This window comes from Leptonotus elevatus, chromosome 9 (assembly GCF_054856555.1).
Source record: "Leptonotus elevatus isolate MCC_2025b chromosome 9, RoL_Lele_1.0, whole genome shotgun sequence".
Lineage (NCBI taxonomy): Eukaryota > Metazoa > Chordata > Actinopteri > Syngnathiformes > Syngnathidae > Leptonotus > Leptonotus elevatus.
Genome location: NC_141247.1, coordinates 24,500,994 through 24,519,293, shown reverse-complemented (window position 1 = coordinate 24,519,293; position 18,300 = coordinate 24,500,994). Strand labels below are relative to the sequence as shown.

The following is an 18,300-nucleotide window of genomic DNA, read 5'->3' as shown; positions in this document are numbered from 1 at the left end:
AGTTTCTTTGGGGAGGGGAGGGGCGCAGTTTTTCTTCATTTGAAGTCGTGTCTTCGTTTTTCAACTGTGGCTGTCGCTTTAAGATCGTGCACGTACTCGCACGCGCACCACGAATGAGCCTGACACAGATGCTGCAGTTAAGTTTTGGGCCAGAGGCGGTAGTCGCAAGTAAATAAGTAACAAACTGTACAAAAATCCTTTAAAATAATCGCCTAAGACATATATTCCAGATTTTTCAGGAAACACAAAAACTTGAACTATTTACATCACGAGGAGATGATTTAGGCCAAAAAACAAAAGATTTTTGTACAAAAAAGACTAGGCAATTATTTTAAGAGGGTGACAAAATGTGGAATATTCAATAAATATGTGTAACAGCAACTAACAAGTTTTTCACGTGCCAGAAATACAAGTGGATTCTCAAAGTGTATGAGCTAATATTCTTAGTGGACTCTTTGACAATGATAGCACCACTGCCACCTACTGTAGTGGATGTGCAATTACACTTCATTCTAGTACAAAAAACACATTGTTGCCTCAGGGGATGCCAGGGAGGTGTGGCCTATTTGAGAAGGATGGCATGACAAAGAATGACTCAATTAAGTACATATTTAAAAAAATACATTTAAATCCTGAAATTCAGTCATACACATGAGCATAAATGAAAACCTCTTTCAGGAATCGATGCCAGGAAAGTGAAGGGAGATTAGTGCCAGTTACAATTCAGTTGTTTTTAGTGCAGTACATTTGCATGCAATCTTTAAGGACTGTTTGTTTTAATCCCCTTGTAATCATCTTCATGTAAACTGGCCTACTGTTTATAAAACTATACAATTAAAAAGCCATAAAAAAACACAAATCCGCATTTAAAGCAATTCTATAGCAGCCATCATCCAATGTGCCGCATGTGTCACGTTTGACACCACATTTTGTCAAATCTCTTTTCAAAGGAGCCCTTTGAATGCATCCACTGTTAATATATATATATATATATATTTTTAAATCATGTCACACACGCACTTTTTGTCTTATCCGAGCAAGCCATTGTGTGATGTTTTACATTTCAATCCCACACCACTTCCATCACCCACCAGGTTCATAGACTCATGACATACATCTCTGACTCATCAAGTGCCGTGTGTGTGTGTGTGTGTGTGTGTGTGTGTGTGTATAGACTACAGCCAAATTGGTCTCTCATCAAGGCCGCTCTCTGATACCGGATCAATATTCTTTCATATGAGCATATATACGTCCATCATGACGGTTTCATCACACTAAACGACGCTGGTATCGCTCTATCCACACCTCTCGCCCCCACTTCATACAACAACAAACACCATATGTGACATCCAACATATCAACCTGCCTAGCCAGTGTTGATGACGTTCACTCTGCGACAGCCCGTCCATGCTCAAATTTTCCTTCATTATCGCAGCCGCCGTTTCCTCGGGTGTCGGCCTTGTATCTCATAATGGCCAGTAAATGGCCAACCGTTGTGTGACAGAGGCAGACTCGCATTCACACAAGCACGGCTCATTTCCTTTTTTTATTTGATGCTTTACTTTTAACTTTCATAGTGCAAATTGAAGAATGTAGCACACGCAATGTGATTTATCAAACCGGATGGTACTCAATATTGCTCAACTATGCTCAAAATCAAGTGACTCCGACTTGAGCTCAATGCATGAGTGTTGTTTTGAGCAATTGCTAGTATTAGTGGAAACTGATTTCCTTCATGCATCATGCCTCCTTATACACAAACTGAAGTAGAATCCAACGATGTTCTCGCTTCACCAAAATATATTCAAGTGTCCGCCGAATGACGGATCTGGACGCGGTCCAGTCGCTTCCTGACGGCTTTTCAGTGTTCACTTACTAGTAATGTTCGATCCGTCTGACATCATTCCTCGCAGGCAGAAACTTGTTGATTCTGAAATTTAGTTTGAGGCAAGATAACTCAATTGTCGTGTCAACCATTTCACATCAACGTTTTTATCAATGTATGTCAAAAACAAATTATGGAGAGGTCAGATCTCTTAATTAAATACACTTTTGTTCAGCTTGGCTTCTGGCATCAGCAACTAGAGATGGGAAATCCATGTCCAGAAACATGTTTACCTGCCGGTTGGGTAGAAGTACCTGTGGCTAAAATCAAACAGTTTTTACTTTCTGGACCTGGATTTCCAATCTGTCAGAAACTGACTGGAGACCAGTCCAAGGTGTTGTTAGCTTTTAGCGTTTTAGCTTTAGCCATGTTTCTCCCTTGAATGGTTGAGACTAGGGGTGTCAAAATTAGTGCGTTAATTTTTAGTCAATTGAAAGTTCCTTTAATGCCACTCATTTTTTTTCAACGCGTGATTAATGACCTATACTGGGGGAATTTTAGACGCAACGCAGCAGACACGTTCATGTCAAAATTTAGCAGTAATAATAATGCATATATTTGTGGGGACTGGGGTCAAGTTGTATTTGGCAATTTTAAAAATGTGCAGAATTTCACAAATGACTTCATGTTAAAGATTAGATAGCTCTTAATGTGAAAATAAAAATACACTGAGCTGTCACCCTCTTACAAATGCAATTATGCCACTTATTGGCAGAAAAATTACCAACACGAATCAATATCACACGTTTTTTTACAGTACATGACATCTTAAGTGTAACTAAATTTTATGAGTTATTATTTCTATTATTATTGTTATAAATTATTGTTATTATTATATTTACGAATTATTATATTATCATTATGAAATTAATGTATCAATGACTAAAAGATGCAGCCATATTTCTATTAGTTTAAAAAGTTTCCCCACTTATGTTAACAAGAGTTATTGTAAATTTAGAAAATATATAAAATTTGATTTATTGTGAGTTGACTATTGAAGTCATGCGATGAATTCTGATTTTAAAAAATGTAATCGCCTGACATCCCTACGTATTTCAAACTTTCCAAGCGATGCTGCAGCACTACACAAACAAACACTTTTGCGACAAAGTCTTTAAAATCGTTACAAACAAGGACGCCGTCTGATTTTCATGTCGAATCGTTGTCACGGCTTCTTCAAATAACCGAAAGAATGACGACTGAGTGTGAAACTGTCGGCCTAACTACGATGAAGACACAAACTCTTTTCAAAGATAAACTTTTTTTCTTGTCTGCAAGGTGCCTCAAAACCAAAAGTTTCCCATGATGATCCGCACTCAAGGCGACCTACTCGAGTCCCCTCCTCGGTTAAACGGCACACGGCACTCACAGCGCGGCGTCATTGTGATTGTAATTCCACGAGCGCTGCACGCTATTTGTCAAGCGTTTGACGGATGCTGCTTAGAAGCCATGACTTGAGTAAATGGAGCAGATTGTGCGTCATAAATCGAAAGGCGTTCCCGTGGAGTTGGCGGGGCTCCGCTTGATAAGACACGTCCTTGAACTCCACTTGAAGATAAGATGGCTATCGTGAGCAGCGGGTTTGAACTGCCGCTGGCCTGTTACGCAACACCTTGTCTACACACAATCAAGCGTGCTTGGACAAGGAGGCGCAGGATGGTTATTGCATATCACTCGCTTTATACGCCATGTAGTAAATATTGCCTGTACCCGTCACACGGAAACTACTACGCTCATAAATAAAAGTAGAAGAGGCCTTCTGTGTCAAAGGGGGAGGTTTAAATAAATGAGCAAGTAACCCAAGCGAGATACAACTCAACCCTGCTTCTTCTATTTGGACTCAACTCACCCTTGCTGAGCCATTTATTCCTGTCAGAGGTGCAAGGACGTGCATTGCAGTCGGCCGAAGGTCCGGAGGATCAACACCGGCACCCGTAGATCATGAACCATAATGAACCCTGGTGACAGCTCACTCCGGAGTGCTTGCTCTGATAGAGAGAGAGAGAGATTGCGGGCCCTCCGACGTCGTCCGTCGTGCGGCCTTTCAATCCCAATTTGTTCAAGGCTGTGGCAAAGATGAAGGTGACAGGCTATAAAAGATGGCCGCCAACTCGCGTCACATGTTTGTACTCTTGAGTCCACTCTATCACACGCGTCCGTCGATAGGGCTGGGCATCCTTTCGAAGTTCTCCGAACGATTCGATTTCGATTCACAAGAGTTCAGTTCGAGTCGATGTTGATTAATTATGGAACATCAAATGATAAAAACTCCACAAATGTTAAGTTCCAAAGTAAATTTTGCAGCGACAGGAACTTGTCAAATGATTTAGTTAATTAATAAAAGTAACACGTGTTGTAATCAATTAAGTGTTTCACAAACATTGACACCAGCGAGGATGAGATGAAAATTAAGGATGGAAATCTTTGACTGTCTCACAATTAGATTCGATTCCGATTTTTCGGTCTGCGATTCGATTCAGAATCTATTTTCGATTAGAAATGATTTATTTGACAATGGTTTCTGCTTCAATTTATAGCTGAGCAAAGAATCGTCATGATCTACTGCAGTCTGACTCGCTGATGCTAATTAGTGCAGTAAGTCATGTCTTTCATAAGATTTGAGAAAATACTTTTAAATTCATGTGAACAGTAAATTTCAAGAAAATAGTAAGATACAAAAACATCAGCCTTTCTCTATTTTCTTTACAATTTATGGGGGGCAAATGAGATTTAAATAATTGATTCATGGTTTAATGAATCGATATTGGGCTTGAAAAGAAAAATGTATTCAATATTGATTATTATTATTATTTTTAAACCCAGCTAAAACTTGTATGCTTGTTCCAGAGTCATGTCAAAGTGGATTCTACCTAAGCAGGGAAGCGCAGACTTCCCTTTCCCCAGCCACTTCGTCCAGTTTTTCTAGGGGTGACGTGGGGAATCCTAAGACATTCCCAGGCCAGTTTCTCTAGTGTCCCGGGTCTTTCCCAAGGCCCCCTCCTGGTGGGTTGTGTCCAAAACACTTCGCCATGAAGTTGTCCAGAAGGCATCTTAAACCAGATGCCCGAGCTACCTCATCTGAATCCTCTCGATTTAGACCAGCAGAGATAAGCTGTGGAAATGGATGGGTAGATACAGAAGGCGGAAATGAAATACAGTTGAGGCAGAAGATGTTGGCTGACCTCCAATTTGTCGACCGCCATAAAACCTTTTTATGAACTTAACTGTACAAGCATTTTAGTCTTGTTAATTTATCATTGTTGTCATCGTAGCCATATTGTATCGAGCAGCCAGGACAGATTTGCGCACTGCCCATTTCCTCTTCTATAGTTTCAATATAACAAGATGCATGATTGCAATTCAAGCTGCTTAAGAAAAACGTCTTTCAAATTGACTTCCGTTCATTTCAATCCAAGATAATGAGATGAAGCCAACACCCCCCCTATTGTCCTGTGACACAATGGATTAAGTGATGAAATGTTTGCAACCCTGATTATCTATCTGCCTTTGTTAGTGGGTGTTTTATGCACTTTACACATAAAAGATGCCGATGTTGCGCATCGGCTGCTCTCCTGGTAGGCGACTGGTCACTATGTGGGAGGACTTGAGATTTTATGAGGGACTTCTTTCTCCTTTTCTTTCTAAAAATGAGCTGTCAGTCATTTTTTGCCATCATTATTAATGACTCGAATGCAAGTCGATTTTGTGCCTGAGTTGCTCTTAATTGGGCGTTCTTTTTTTTTTTTCATGCTTGTCATACGATGATTTAAACCCACTTATTTATATATATATTTATATATATATATATATATATATATATATATATATATATTTTTTTTTATATGAGCAGAAGCAAGGCAAAAAATGTAAAGTTGCTGGGATTGTATTCTGAAAATAGCAGCTCTTACTAATAGAACACATTGGCTTTGCATTAATTAAGTTTATAATTTTTTTTTCAAGTTCATATTTTTTTCCACATATAAGGAGATATAGTTTGTATTTACATTTTTTTTAGAAAATTCTATTTTGTTTTGTTAGACACGCCTGTGTTTAAAAAACAACAAAAACAAAGCTTCGTTAGCCTACCAATACAATTTAGCATTGTTAGCATTAAGCTAAGCTGACCTAACTAAAACGAAGCTGTGTGATTGTTTTAATGTTGAGCTTGACAGAAAGCTTCAACAGAGTGTAAAGTGAGTTTAGTTCACGTCAAAGCAAAAAGAAAAGGCTGGCATTGTGATCGTAAATCGGGTGACGTATGAAGTTGTTCACACGTATTGTAAATGGAGGTGAAAAATGGCATCGTTGTTGGTTGTGGTGATTTTCAGGTTCACATTCAGAGGGAGGCGCACTTAAGTTCATTAGAGGAAGAGAAGATCGCATTTATTTGTCCTGATTTTGTTAGTTGCTAATCCATCAACAGACAGAAAGTGGGTCAGTGATTGGCGCCAAGCTGGGCCTGTGCCCACAAGAGGACAGATGAAACACACACACACACACACACACACACACACACACACACACACACACACACACACACACACACACACACACACACACACACACACACACACACACACACACACACACACACACACACACACACACACACACACACACACGGCAACACACACACGTATATACACAGGGATTTTCATTCCAGAAGAGGATTAGACACATATGTTCACATGTGTGTGCATACAATAAGTGCTTAGCATCAGTCGGGGTGAGCATGACGCCGTGTGCGCCCCCCACTTGCCTGGTGTGACCTGGGTCGGTCCCGTGCATGCCTTCACACCTGCTTGCCTGCTTGTGAATGGGATATGCGCGGAAGTCAAAGCTGGGATCCGAGTGACTTCCGAATAACTTCACCTTGCAGACTGCACGCTCGCCTTGCAGCTTGTTGCAACTGTTGCTGCAGCCTCCTTCTCAATGCCTGCCATGACATCAATATTCAACAGTCAGCTATTCTGCTCTTTATGTCCTATATGTGCAGAATCTTGGATGTTTGCATTTTTTGGAACCATTGATTTGACTACGCCAAGTCCAGACATTTTAGATTCTGTTTTTGCTTCTTTAACTGCCTAAAGTTTTTAATTAACACAAGTTTTTATCACTGCCATAAAATATCCTATTACTTTTATATTTTTTTACCCTTTAAATTCCAGTTTGATTTATAAAAAAAATAAAATAAATGTTTTATATATTCTCAGTATGACCTTTTTGGGAAAAAATATTTACTTTAGAAAACTATAGAGAGCTAGGATATTTACTTTAAGTTTCCATGTAACTTTTCAGGACGTACTGATAACTTTGAGAGCTCACTGAACATTTTTTTTTTAATTTAAATTATAGTCTAAGATAAAAAAAAAATCTACATTTTGAAAAGTTGAAAAATTGTTCAATAAACATGCTTTAAGATATTACAACATAGTCAAGATTGGCATTTGTATTTGAAAAAATTTGGAGGCCAGTATTCCCCCCTTTTTACTGAAAATGAACATGGGCTTCAAATATCGGTTATCAGCTTCTTTACTACTTACTAATAACTGGCACCGTTATTGGCCCTGAAAAAAACATATTGGTCTATCTTTTATTTAAAAGCATTTATACTTGAAGCTGATTTCACTTCCGCTGACAACGTATTCCATTCGCATGCAGCACAACAGCTAAATGCTGCCGCACCATGTTTGCTTTGAAACCCAGGCTCCGCTGACTGCCCCTCGTCTGCAGACCTCAGAGCCCTACTCTACTCGACGGACAAAATTACATTGTCCGCTCAGATGTTGAATTGACGACAAGCGGTGGTCAATCAATAGTCTCTATGTTGTAAAACGGATCAATTCATGTCACCAATCAAAGCGGTCTGATGGGAAATTGTTCAGCCCCTAGTGGACATTTCCGCTATGCCTTTCAAATCTAGCAAATAGTCTTGATGTCAAGCTACTTTTGTTGACTCTTTCTTTGCCTGTGCTGTGTTTTGAAAGCGTTTTCTGTTGTTGTTGTTTTGTTTTTTCTTTCTACGTGTGTTGTGAGTTTTCTAACCCCCACTTCATTCTGTTATGGCACCGCCGCAGTCCAGGATGATGCTGCCCCAGGTACCCAGGAGTACATTATGTTACGGCAGGACTCCATCCACTCTGCGGATATAAGGAGTAAAGGCTCCCCCTTTCGTGCTAAGTGTCACGAAATCTTCTGCTGCCCGCTGAAGCAAGCCGTCCACAAAGAGAACGCTGAGCCCGAAGGTTTGTCCGAACCCCCCTCCTTGTTTTCTTTTGCTGATGCTCCCTCCTTTGCCCTTTCCCCACTCCTCCCCACCACCAACCTCTCTCTCGTGTTCTGTGTGAGCTGATAGCTCCCTCTCCTCCAGACTCTTTCATCTCTGCCCCATTTTTTTTCCGAGAGAAACTGTTGTCCCTCTCGAGTATGTTTGCATTCAAATGTTTGTATCTGAATGTTTAGCTTCCAGAGAGCCTGCAGGGTGATTTTGGGACTATTTATATGACACCATTTTCAACTGAGAACATCGTCATGAATGTGCAAACAATAGAAATGCATAATTCACCTCATCATGTTCACTTTTTTATGAGGGAGCGCAGTGGGCCTCTAACTTCTCAACCTCTACATTTGTCTAGTTGTGCACATCACTAATGTTGTTTCTAACCTTTTATTCAATACCATTTTATTCTTCTCACTTTTTTACAGTGTAAAAACTCTCACATAACATCTGATTTACACCATTCATATTTCAACTTGCTTTAAAAATTCACGCCATCCTGGGTATATATTGTCTGATTCCACATTACTTGGAGTGTTTGCTCAATTTAATGTTTTCCCCATTTATTTTCAATGGGACTGACATTGAACTCTTTCTAAGTCCCACTTCCATACATTCAACTGCTCATCATTACCAGCTCTCTAATACTCAGTGACACGGTTGGTAAAGTGCATTGTTCAGTAACCAAGAGGCTGCAGGTTGGAATCCCACCTCCAACTGTACTTTGCATATATATCCGTGGGCATTATGCTAAGTGATACCACTGTACATGTGTACCAACTGACTATCATATCAGGAAATGCATTATAATTTCACTGAAATGATTAAACACGTGTCCCCATTCAGCATTGATAGCTTTCGGCTTTGTACACAATTTTAAATATAAATTCAGCATTTTACTTGGCTCAATGCTTAGAGCAATTGCCTGGCACCATGGACAACCTGGGTTCAAACAACTCTTGGACCACAGCTATTCATCCGATGGTTTAAAACGCCGCCTTAGACTGGTTGCAGCTCAATTATTTTTTTTTCTATTTAGCTTTCAACTACAATTAATAATGAGTAATTTTCACATAATTTATCTTTCATTTTACCTCATAAGGATTTAGCTATTAGCCTTCAGCTTTCTGCATTCCCACACAATTTCTCCAGAAATTGCACTTTGTCTAGTCCTCTTTGCTGTTTTTCATTGTTTACGACATTTCCGCAATAAGACCCGCCTCTTTTCTCACATAGCCAATCAGTGTTCATTTTCTCCAGTGACCTGTCTCCTTTTTTGGTATTCCTTGGGGGAGTTCATGTGGGTAACAGACCAGCTGGCTAACAAGTGGGCTGAAGTGTGGCACAGAAGTGTAGCAGCAAATTTAGTGGTCTCATGTGTGCGAACAGGTAAAATAATATGCTTGCAGGGGAAAAAATGTGACAGGCATTCTAGATCCCTCTCATACTACTGTATTACATTTGTCACGAAAGAATAAATGATTGTTTTTAGAACAAAAAAGCAGGTTGTTACAGGAATACACTCCCATTTTTTCAAGAACAAAACACATTTTTTATGTTTTCAAATTTTTTTCCCAAGAATACGTGGTGGGCCCCCAGCAATTAGCAACAAATAGGGATGGACCCTAACAGCGATGAGCAAAAATCTGCAAATAATTGACACTCGCTTATAACTATCATTAGAAAATTACTATTGAATTAAAAATCGCGAAAAAAAATGCAAATAAATGGGGGATCGGGTTCCCACACAAAAATCTGGCAATAGCCAGATTTGCAAATGCCAAACCACAATTACAGAGACAAACCAAGAATACATTTTGAAAAGTTAAATATTTCTATGTCGAAATATGACTTTCTTACCTTATTATAATTTGACTTTAATCTCAAATTATTTTATTTTGGTAATATACAATTTTAGATTACAAGTTTTTTATTTTATTTTATATACGTCTTTACGACTGAGTATTAGGGCCACGTATAATTTTTTTTTAGAGGGTGTGGGCAATATTGCTAGAAAAAAACTCTTTATAAAGTCACAATTTTTTTTTCTTGGAACCCCACCCTCTAAAAAATGATACTTTTTCGTGGCCGTCGTACTTCTTTGTACTTACAAAGCTTGCAACATTTTTTTTCTTAAAAATAGACAACTCATAGCTGTTTAGTGGCGTAAACATTATGAGTGGGCCCCTGGTAAAAAAGGGGCTCCTGCACCCACAACGTTTGCGAACCACAGTTGAATCTTCTATCATCTGAATGCTTTAGCGCTCCATTCCTTGCATGCAACCGTATATGCCGCACTTACTGGCACTCGGCCTCAATGAAGCCCTCATTTATCATCCAGCTCTCCCAATCGCGTGCCGCCATTGTACAAATTGCTTTCCTTTGCAGACTTGCTGATAGGTAAGATAGCAATAGTTTCCAAGCTGCTGTGCAAAGTACTGCTCATTGTGTGATGATCTGAGAAGAGGCCAGGCGCCTCCGATGCCAGTTTACCTGCCCGTGGCGTGACGTGCGCTCGCCTGATGGGTGAAGCGCTACTACTGTAAGCGTAGTGACGATGATTTATTCAGTTGACTTGCAGTTTCAACTCGAGATGACTGAGTTTACAAAGGAGAAGGGGGGGAGACTACGGCTCTTATATAAGCTGCTCGTAAGGACGTCATTATGGAGGGAAAGCACGTGGGGAGCAGGCAACAAAAACGCAACATTCAGATGACTTTGTGACACAGCAGATTTGAACAACTGTCCGGTGGTTGATGACATATGCATGCCGATTTTCTGCATCATACCTCGAAAACAGTCATTTCAGTTGGAACAACTTTAAAATATAAATTATTGGCATTAATGGTGACCGAGTTCGTTGGCAGTAAAGCAAGCAAGTTGTTTATACTTGTATCTTTAAGATGGAGGCCAATACAACGAAAAATACCAATTTTCACAGCAAAACGTATTTGTTGGATTGCCCAACTTCATATTTTGTCGAAGATTGTTGCCTTGGAATTTTTTGTTCAACCTTTTTTTTTTTGGGTACAGTGTGCCAATGAAGACCTTCTATGTTTTTACCTTGGAGAAATCACAAGGCATTATTCAATTGTCTTGTCAACACACTGCCGACTAGTGTTTAGCAGTTGTAACTGCAGTTACAACAGTCACATTTTTGCAAGTCACAAGTCTTAACTTTCAAGTTTCAAGCAAGTTAACTGTGGCAAAAATCAAGCCTTTACTTGGGTTAAGCAAGTGATAAGTCAATCTTGCTTAGTCACAACAAATCGGTATATTTGCAGATGGCACACGATATTCAAAATGCAAGACTTGAGACTGAACTCTAAAACAGTCGAGTCTTCAGCCGTAGCCAATTTTTTTTATAACAATAATAATAATTCAATATAGGTGCCTTTCAAGACACTTTAGTTCACCGTACCACATCATTAAAGAAAGTAAAGTAAAATAATATATTATGCTACATTTTATCCAGGAAAGCCCAAAGTCTGACCCAAGTCATGTGACCCCAGCCCTCCGCAAAACTCTTTTATGGTGACTATCTGCCTCAAGTTGGGTTAAGGAGATAAGGAAAGAGAGAAAAGACTGATACAGGTTGTACTGTTTTGAAGCGTGTGTAATCAAGTTTCCCTGCAGGGGTCAGTGGGATCAAATCGTTAATGTGGTTGCAAGCGCACAAATGAGAGAATCAGGTTTGGACCTGTGGCGCCACAGATGAGTCACAGTGGCATCGGAGCTGCAGAGAAACACAAGGACACACATCGGAGGATGATCCTGACTCCTCCTCTTCATCACTACCTGCTACCAATCAGCTCTCTGCATCATTGTCTTGAGTTGAATCTGTGTCGCCACCTCTGGATTTTGCATCTTTCCTCAAGAATTGGCTCGTGTCACTCTTTTACGATGCGCCATCTCTCCGCAGCTGAAACAAAACAGCACGCCCGAGGGGGCAGATGCGTGTAAATAATGCATCCATAATGCAGGCGGCCGAGAGACTTTGTGTTTATACTCGCATACTCTGTGATTTATAGATACACAGACAGACAAATATCCACATGAATGTGTAAACACAGACGCATATAGTGCAAGTACATCGAACACTGCAGCAAGGAACAAACCTGTCGTGTTTATTCTATTCGGTCAAAATGAGGATTTTAAACTCTGTTTTGTCTGTACGTAGAGCGCGCATCTTTTGCCACTTTCATTAAAAACGTAATCATCATTGGTCTATGTACGCATCCCTGTGGAACTCCGTTTTTTCACTCATTTTACCGGTTGCAAAGGTGACAAACATGCCAGTATTCTTGTACTTCTGGTGCATTTGGTTTTTCAAGCTCAAATGTATTCTTTTTGTAATGTTGTCAAATAAGTACAATATGATATTAAAGTATTTTGGGATCTGCGATTGCTTGTCGCTCAGTATCAATAGACGCTTCAAGTTAATTATAGATAAGGGGCATTCAATCTTTAAGGAAAAAATAACCTATTACAGTATACATGTAGAATAAGTGATAGTTTGGAGGTGCGCGAACATGTACAACAGTAATTTGGGTGTAATTCTTCATTTTTGACAAAAGCTTAGTGATTTATTTTAGCTTTTTTTTTTTTGTGGCTTAAAATAGTCAATAAGTTATGTTGAAGATATTAATATTTTCCAACTTTAGTTATGTATTTGTTTATTTTGAAAATGATTTGCAATTTTGAGTGAACACAATGGTTTGCATCTTTCAAAGGAGTAAGTTGCATAATCAAAACCCAGCCCACGAATAATGAATTTGTTTCAAATTAAATTATATTTAAAAATAAATAACAAAAACACATGTACGTATGGTATAATTGGCAGCAATTGAAATGCTTTGTAAAAAATAAATAAACAGCAAAATCTCCACAAAACGCTGATAAACATTAAATATAACATGTAATGTTTTATTTCACAGGACCGATCAATGACGCCATTGAACGATCAGGCAAATTAAGACAGATTACAGCCGATCACCGATATAGCATAAAATGCTAAATAGCATCCGATCCGATTAAATTGCTTTTTTCACGGTTCACATTTTGAATAAAAAACAAACTCTGCCTAACTTATTGTAAATTTTCTTTCAAAATACCAATCATTACGTGATATTGAATCAAGCGACTCAAGTGAGTGCTAAACTTTTCGTATGATTTCCTCCATCTATGGAAAAGAGATAGTTTGGTTTCCCGAAAGTAGTTGCGCACCTGCGCTGCTCGGCATTCACTTGACAATCCACAGCAATTAGTCTCATTTGTACCGAGAAAATGGCTCATCTGCTGCTCACTCAGCCGCGGCAATGTAAACAGTCGCACACCGCAAATGGCGAGGCCCATCACTATTCATTGCCCGCAGCCGCTGCAAAATGCACGCTGGTGATTCACCGCAAAGCCGGCGCAGCGCAATTACCTTCGACGGTGCCGCCATCGCTCCTCATAACCGCGTCCCGTTGCAGTCTCATCCGGTTCTGCACCGCAACCGCGTTCACCAGATACGAACGCGCCGATTACAACTTGCTTCATTTTACCTTTGCACTTTGTCTTTCAGCGTCGACTCGTGTTTGTCAGATTCTATGTATTGATGAATAAATGATGCGTGTGCTAATGTGATTTGGTGTCTGGAGACGCTGGCAGGAGAGCGTCAATGTCACATCTGCAGTCTGGCAGCGCTTCGCTGACCTTTTAAGGGGACCTTCTGAAAACGTTAAAGGCCCTTTTTCATCATGTTGAAGTTTCCCTAAGTGCCTCTTTGATGAAGCGCCGTGCCAAATAATCTAACACAACGATGATATAAAAAAAAAAAAGGGCAGTAAAAATTTTGAATTTGATCATTACAGTATCTCCCGAAAGTGAGTACACCCCTGCAAACATTGAATGAAATGTTTCCATGGGACAACACTGAAGAAATGACCCTTTGACACAATGAAAGTCAGTGTACAGCTTATGTGTAAATTTACTCTTTCCTCAAAATGCAGCCATTAATAGCTGAACCCTTGGCAACAAAAGTGAGTACACCCCAAAGTGAAAATATCAATATTTTCCCTCTCCGGTGTCATGTGACTCATTCGTGTTACAAGGTCTTTGGTGTGAATAGGGAGCAGGTGCGTTCAATTAAGTAACTTGTGAAGTACTGGTGAACTCCGTCCTAGATGGAAGCAAAGCCGTTCGTTCCTCAAACAAATCTCGTACACACAGAAGCATTTCAAGACTTGCGCGCGTGTCCAAAAGAAGACACTGAGGACATTTAACGGTAGTAAAATGTATATGCCAAGTCTGGAGTGGCGCTGTAGCGCAGCCACACGGAGTTAACGGAAAGTATAGAAGAAGAATCAGCAAAGAAGAACACATTTTACTAACTGCAGAATAAACATGGCTTTGCATGTATTAAAAAAAAAAAAACATGAAAAAGACAAACACAGGAGAAGTGACAATGAACTGTGCTTTTCATCAAACAAAAATTTATACAGTATTTCTTTTGGCATGGTCAATATATTTTTTTCTTCATTCAATGATTTTCGATGTACTGCTAGCACATCTACACAACTTTTCCTCCCCAGCTGTATGTTGTGTACCTGCCATGCAGTGATTTAAAATAAATAAATAAATAACTAGTGTTGTCAGCAGTTTGTCGTCTGATCTTGCTGTGCTGTATAAAAGCGTAGCATGCGCGTGTCTTAGGTGAGAGTTGACCAAGGAGCGTGCCAGCCTGCTTGCCATGTGCAAGCTTATGTTTGTGTCATCATGCAAACAGGCCAGCAAATGAAGATGACTTTCTGGGAAGATTAGAAGCCAGGAGAGAAATTCAGTTTTGTCTGTCGCGGGAGAAAAAAACAACGTTGAACTCCCATCGTTTGCCTCTTTGGCCCGTCTCCGCTTCTTCAGTACGTATTTTAACGAGCCGGCCTTGACACTGATTGTTTGTTTACTTGCTGGCTAATGGCGCTTAATTGTCTGGAACGTGTCCAGGCGGTTCCGCGCTTGCTTTTGCCAATTCGGTGTCGACAAAGTGATCTGTGGGGGAATCTGTTTTCCCTTCTTACGCTTAAAGCTTCTTAGGAAACAACGAAAGCAGACAAGTGATTTATGATCCCATCAAGTGGAAACTTCTTGTTGACTTGCAACCTGTTTCATATTTCACTCTTAAGCTGTTGCTTGACTTTTAAAGTGTCGACTAGTAGTTGTCTTTCTACTTAAGCATGTCAATGAGGGTATACTCATGATTATTCATAGGTTTTGTTTTTTCACCAATAAATCTGTTGGGATCTACTTTTTTTTATGTTATGCTAGTTGTGCTGGACGAGGATTTCCTCCACTTTTCATTGCAAATCATGCAATTAGGACGCTGTATATTTATGGAGCACCTTAAAAGAACTATCGCTGCTTTCTTAAGATAGAACCCAGTGGTAGCAGATACAATGAAAACAGCAGCGATAGATAATAATTTTATTATCGGTAGATTTCTTTATTATCTGGTTTATCTGTATGACGTCAAATTGGTCGATAGTTATCGGCCACCGATATTATCGTGCGTCCCTACTTTTTGATTAACTTTCTGAAAATGACAGAAGTTCAGTAGGGAGAACATTTTCTCCAAATTGAAGTGGAGTTCTTGGAGGCCGAAATGTGGACATTTTTATTTTATGCAGAGACAGATGACAGCACACGGCGTTGTTCTTTTCTGTAGGGTGTATTTTGGTTGTATTTGAGGCCGGTGGTGTCTCTTCTGACAGCGAATCACACTTTTTGCCGTGCGTCACCTAAATTAATCACTTTGGTAACTTTAGGTCTGGTAGGACTGCGAAGGTTTTGGTTTGGGATTAAGATGAGCTCAGGGTTAGTGTCAGTGCTGGAAGTAGCGATAGCAACACAATTTTTCTGAGTCCAAATGCATCATCATCATCACCATCACCATCATCATGACTGCATGCCACTCCTGTTCTATTCCAAGAATGAAAATACTCAATGGAGCTCACGTGGAGTGGGCTTGTCAAATATTCATTCCCTTTCACTGCCTCATTAGGAGCCCGCTGTGATCAAGGTCATTTGAAATGCACGTCAAGACACTCTGAGACCTTCCTTATCAATACTGCAGACTGTTAATGAAAGGCTCGTTCTTCAAGTGTCAAGACCGCGAGCCGGCTGTGCTGGCCGTGCAGCGCGCCGCCATTTACCGCCGCAGGTGTTTGTTAAATGAGCCCCGGTGAGAGATACTCATTTGGGCCGCGTGACGTGACCTTCAACCCCAATGACAAGTCCCAGCAGAATGCACTTTTGTTTGTTTTACTACAAGCGTATGCATTTATAATTTTACCTATTTGGAGAAAATCCAGAAAGAGCGAGGAAAAAGGAGGACTTACAATTGAGCGCAAATTCGAACCTTGCTTATGCAAGGAAGATTTCAAAAGGATTTATAGGACGTAAATAGTTGTGTGTCTTTGCTATTATACTATTTGTACTCCCCGAAGGAAATGTAATCATAATGATCCAACACTATAGAAAATAAACCAATATAAAGGCAGACTTGTAACCGATCATTTATGTTTGTATGGGGGATAGGAACCAAGCCCGGCAGTGATTAGCAAAAATCCACCAAAAATTAAGCCTCTCTTATAAATGCCTTGTAAAAAAAAAAGAAAAAAATCCAGATTTGGGGCTAAGCAGGGGATCCATCTGAAAGAAATTCAAATCAACAGGTTGCTGTCAAGTCCCTTGCAAATGATTGCAAAAGCCAAACTGCAAATACCCTCTAAATCCCAGGTCCTTTAAAAAATAAATAAATAAATAAATCTCTTAGGGGTGCCGTTTTATTTGAGCCACTGAGAATTTGAGTGGGCAACACCATTTTGGGGGGGGGGGGGGGGGGGGTCATTTTGCAATAGCTTGATTTTAAGTAAAATATGGGGGGGGGTTCATATTTTTGATGATTCAAACGGTAATGCTGAGGGATGTGATTTTCCCAATTTTTTGTTGTCCTCACATTTGGTTATTTTGTCAAATATCGAGATTTTTATTTTGATGACATATTTTTGACATTTTTATCCTCAAGTTGAGGTACTGTCGTCATCATCTTCAGTATCATATCTTTGAGCTCGGTCAGTAACATCGAGGTTGTTTGAAAGAAAATAAACAAATGCTAAATGGGCTTTCACTTTTCGGTTTTCTAGAAACAAACTGGGATTACAAAAAAACGAATTATGCAATCATGTTTTAAAATCAAATCTATCAATATTTCGTGAAAGATTATTAATAACCTTCCCTTAAATTCACCTAAGCTGAAGAATTGCTCCTTTCTGGCTCTTCTATCAATCTTGGTCACTTTTTGGGTTGTTTTTGCCATCTCGAAAATTGGACTTGGCCCACTTTTGCACTGACGAGTCCAATAATTGATTGGACCAAACGTGTCCAAATTCAACTTGATTTCCGTAGCCTATTATTCTATTAATGTTGTCATTTACAAAATAACAAAAATGTAGTTCGATCACGTGAGTTTATTCCCGTTTTATTGTAAAGTTTTGTGTGTTTGCCTGACGGCAGAAGTTTGGACTTTGCGCGTCTAATCACATGAGGCTGTCAGAAGATAACAACAGATGTGTTAATTCACTTCTGTTATTATTTTCATACACTTTCCCTGGCAGGAATATTAAAAAGGACTGGAAAAAAACTGCAACGCAGGACTCTGTCATGTGCTAATAATTTGGAGGGAAAAGGTCAGCAAGCGGGTTTTGAGAAGAACCAGCGGCTCTTCATCAAAATGCCAGCAAAAAAGCTCCCAGGCATGCGTGGACACGTGTGATCTGGCGAGTTTCTGTTGCGTGTTTGCGAGTAATGTGATGTAATGGGCCAACTGGGAGTACTGATGATCTCATGCAAATCATCATCATCATCATCCTCATCATTACCACGAAGCCGCCATCTCTAATCTGCCCCTGAATGCCAGCGCGAGCGTTGCCGATTACGTCTTAATCTCTTTGACCCGGCACGATGATGCGGCATATCGCAGGTCGCGCCTGGAGATCCAGGAACGTTCCTCTTTCCGATTTTCTTCTCTACTGCGAGATTCGGCGAGCTCGTTGTTGACCTTTCAGACATAAAACCACAACAGCGGCTTGCTTTACCCACG

General features: G+C 39.9%; 1 protein-coding gene across 3 annotated transcripts in view; it reads left to right on the top strand.

Annotated features, from left to right (window-relative positions):
- fgf13a (fibroblast growth factor 13a) overlaps positions 1–18,300 on the top strand; it is a 99,351-nt gene that overhangs the window by 42,701 nt on the left and 38,350 nt on the right. For 2 of the 3 annotated variants that reach the window (XM_086084912.1, XM_086084914.1), the window contains one exon: positions 7,963–8,130. The exons of the other annotated variant lie outside the window; for it this stretch is intronic. In XM_086084912.1, coding sequence (XP_085941038.1) covers positions 7,963–8,130 — 168 coding nt within the window. The remainder of the gene's footprint in view (positions 1–7,962; positions 8,131–18,300) is intronic. 3 annotated transcript variants of the gene reach the window in all.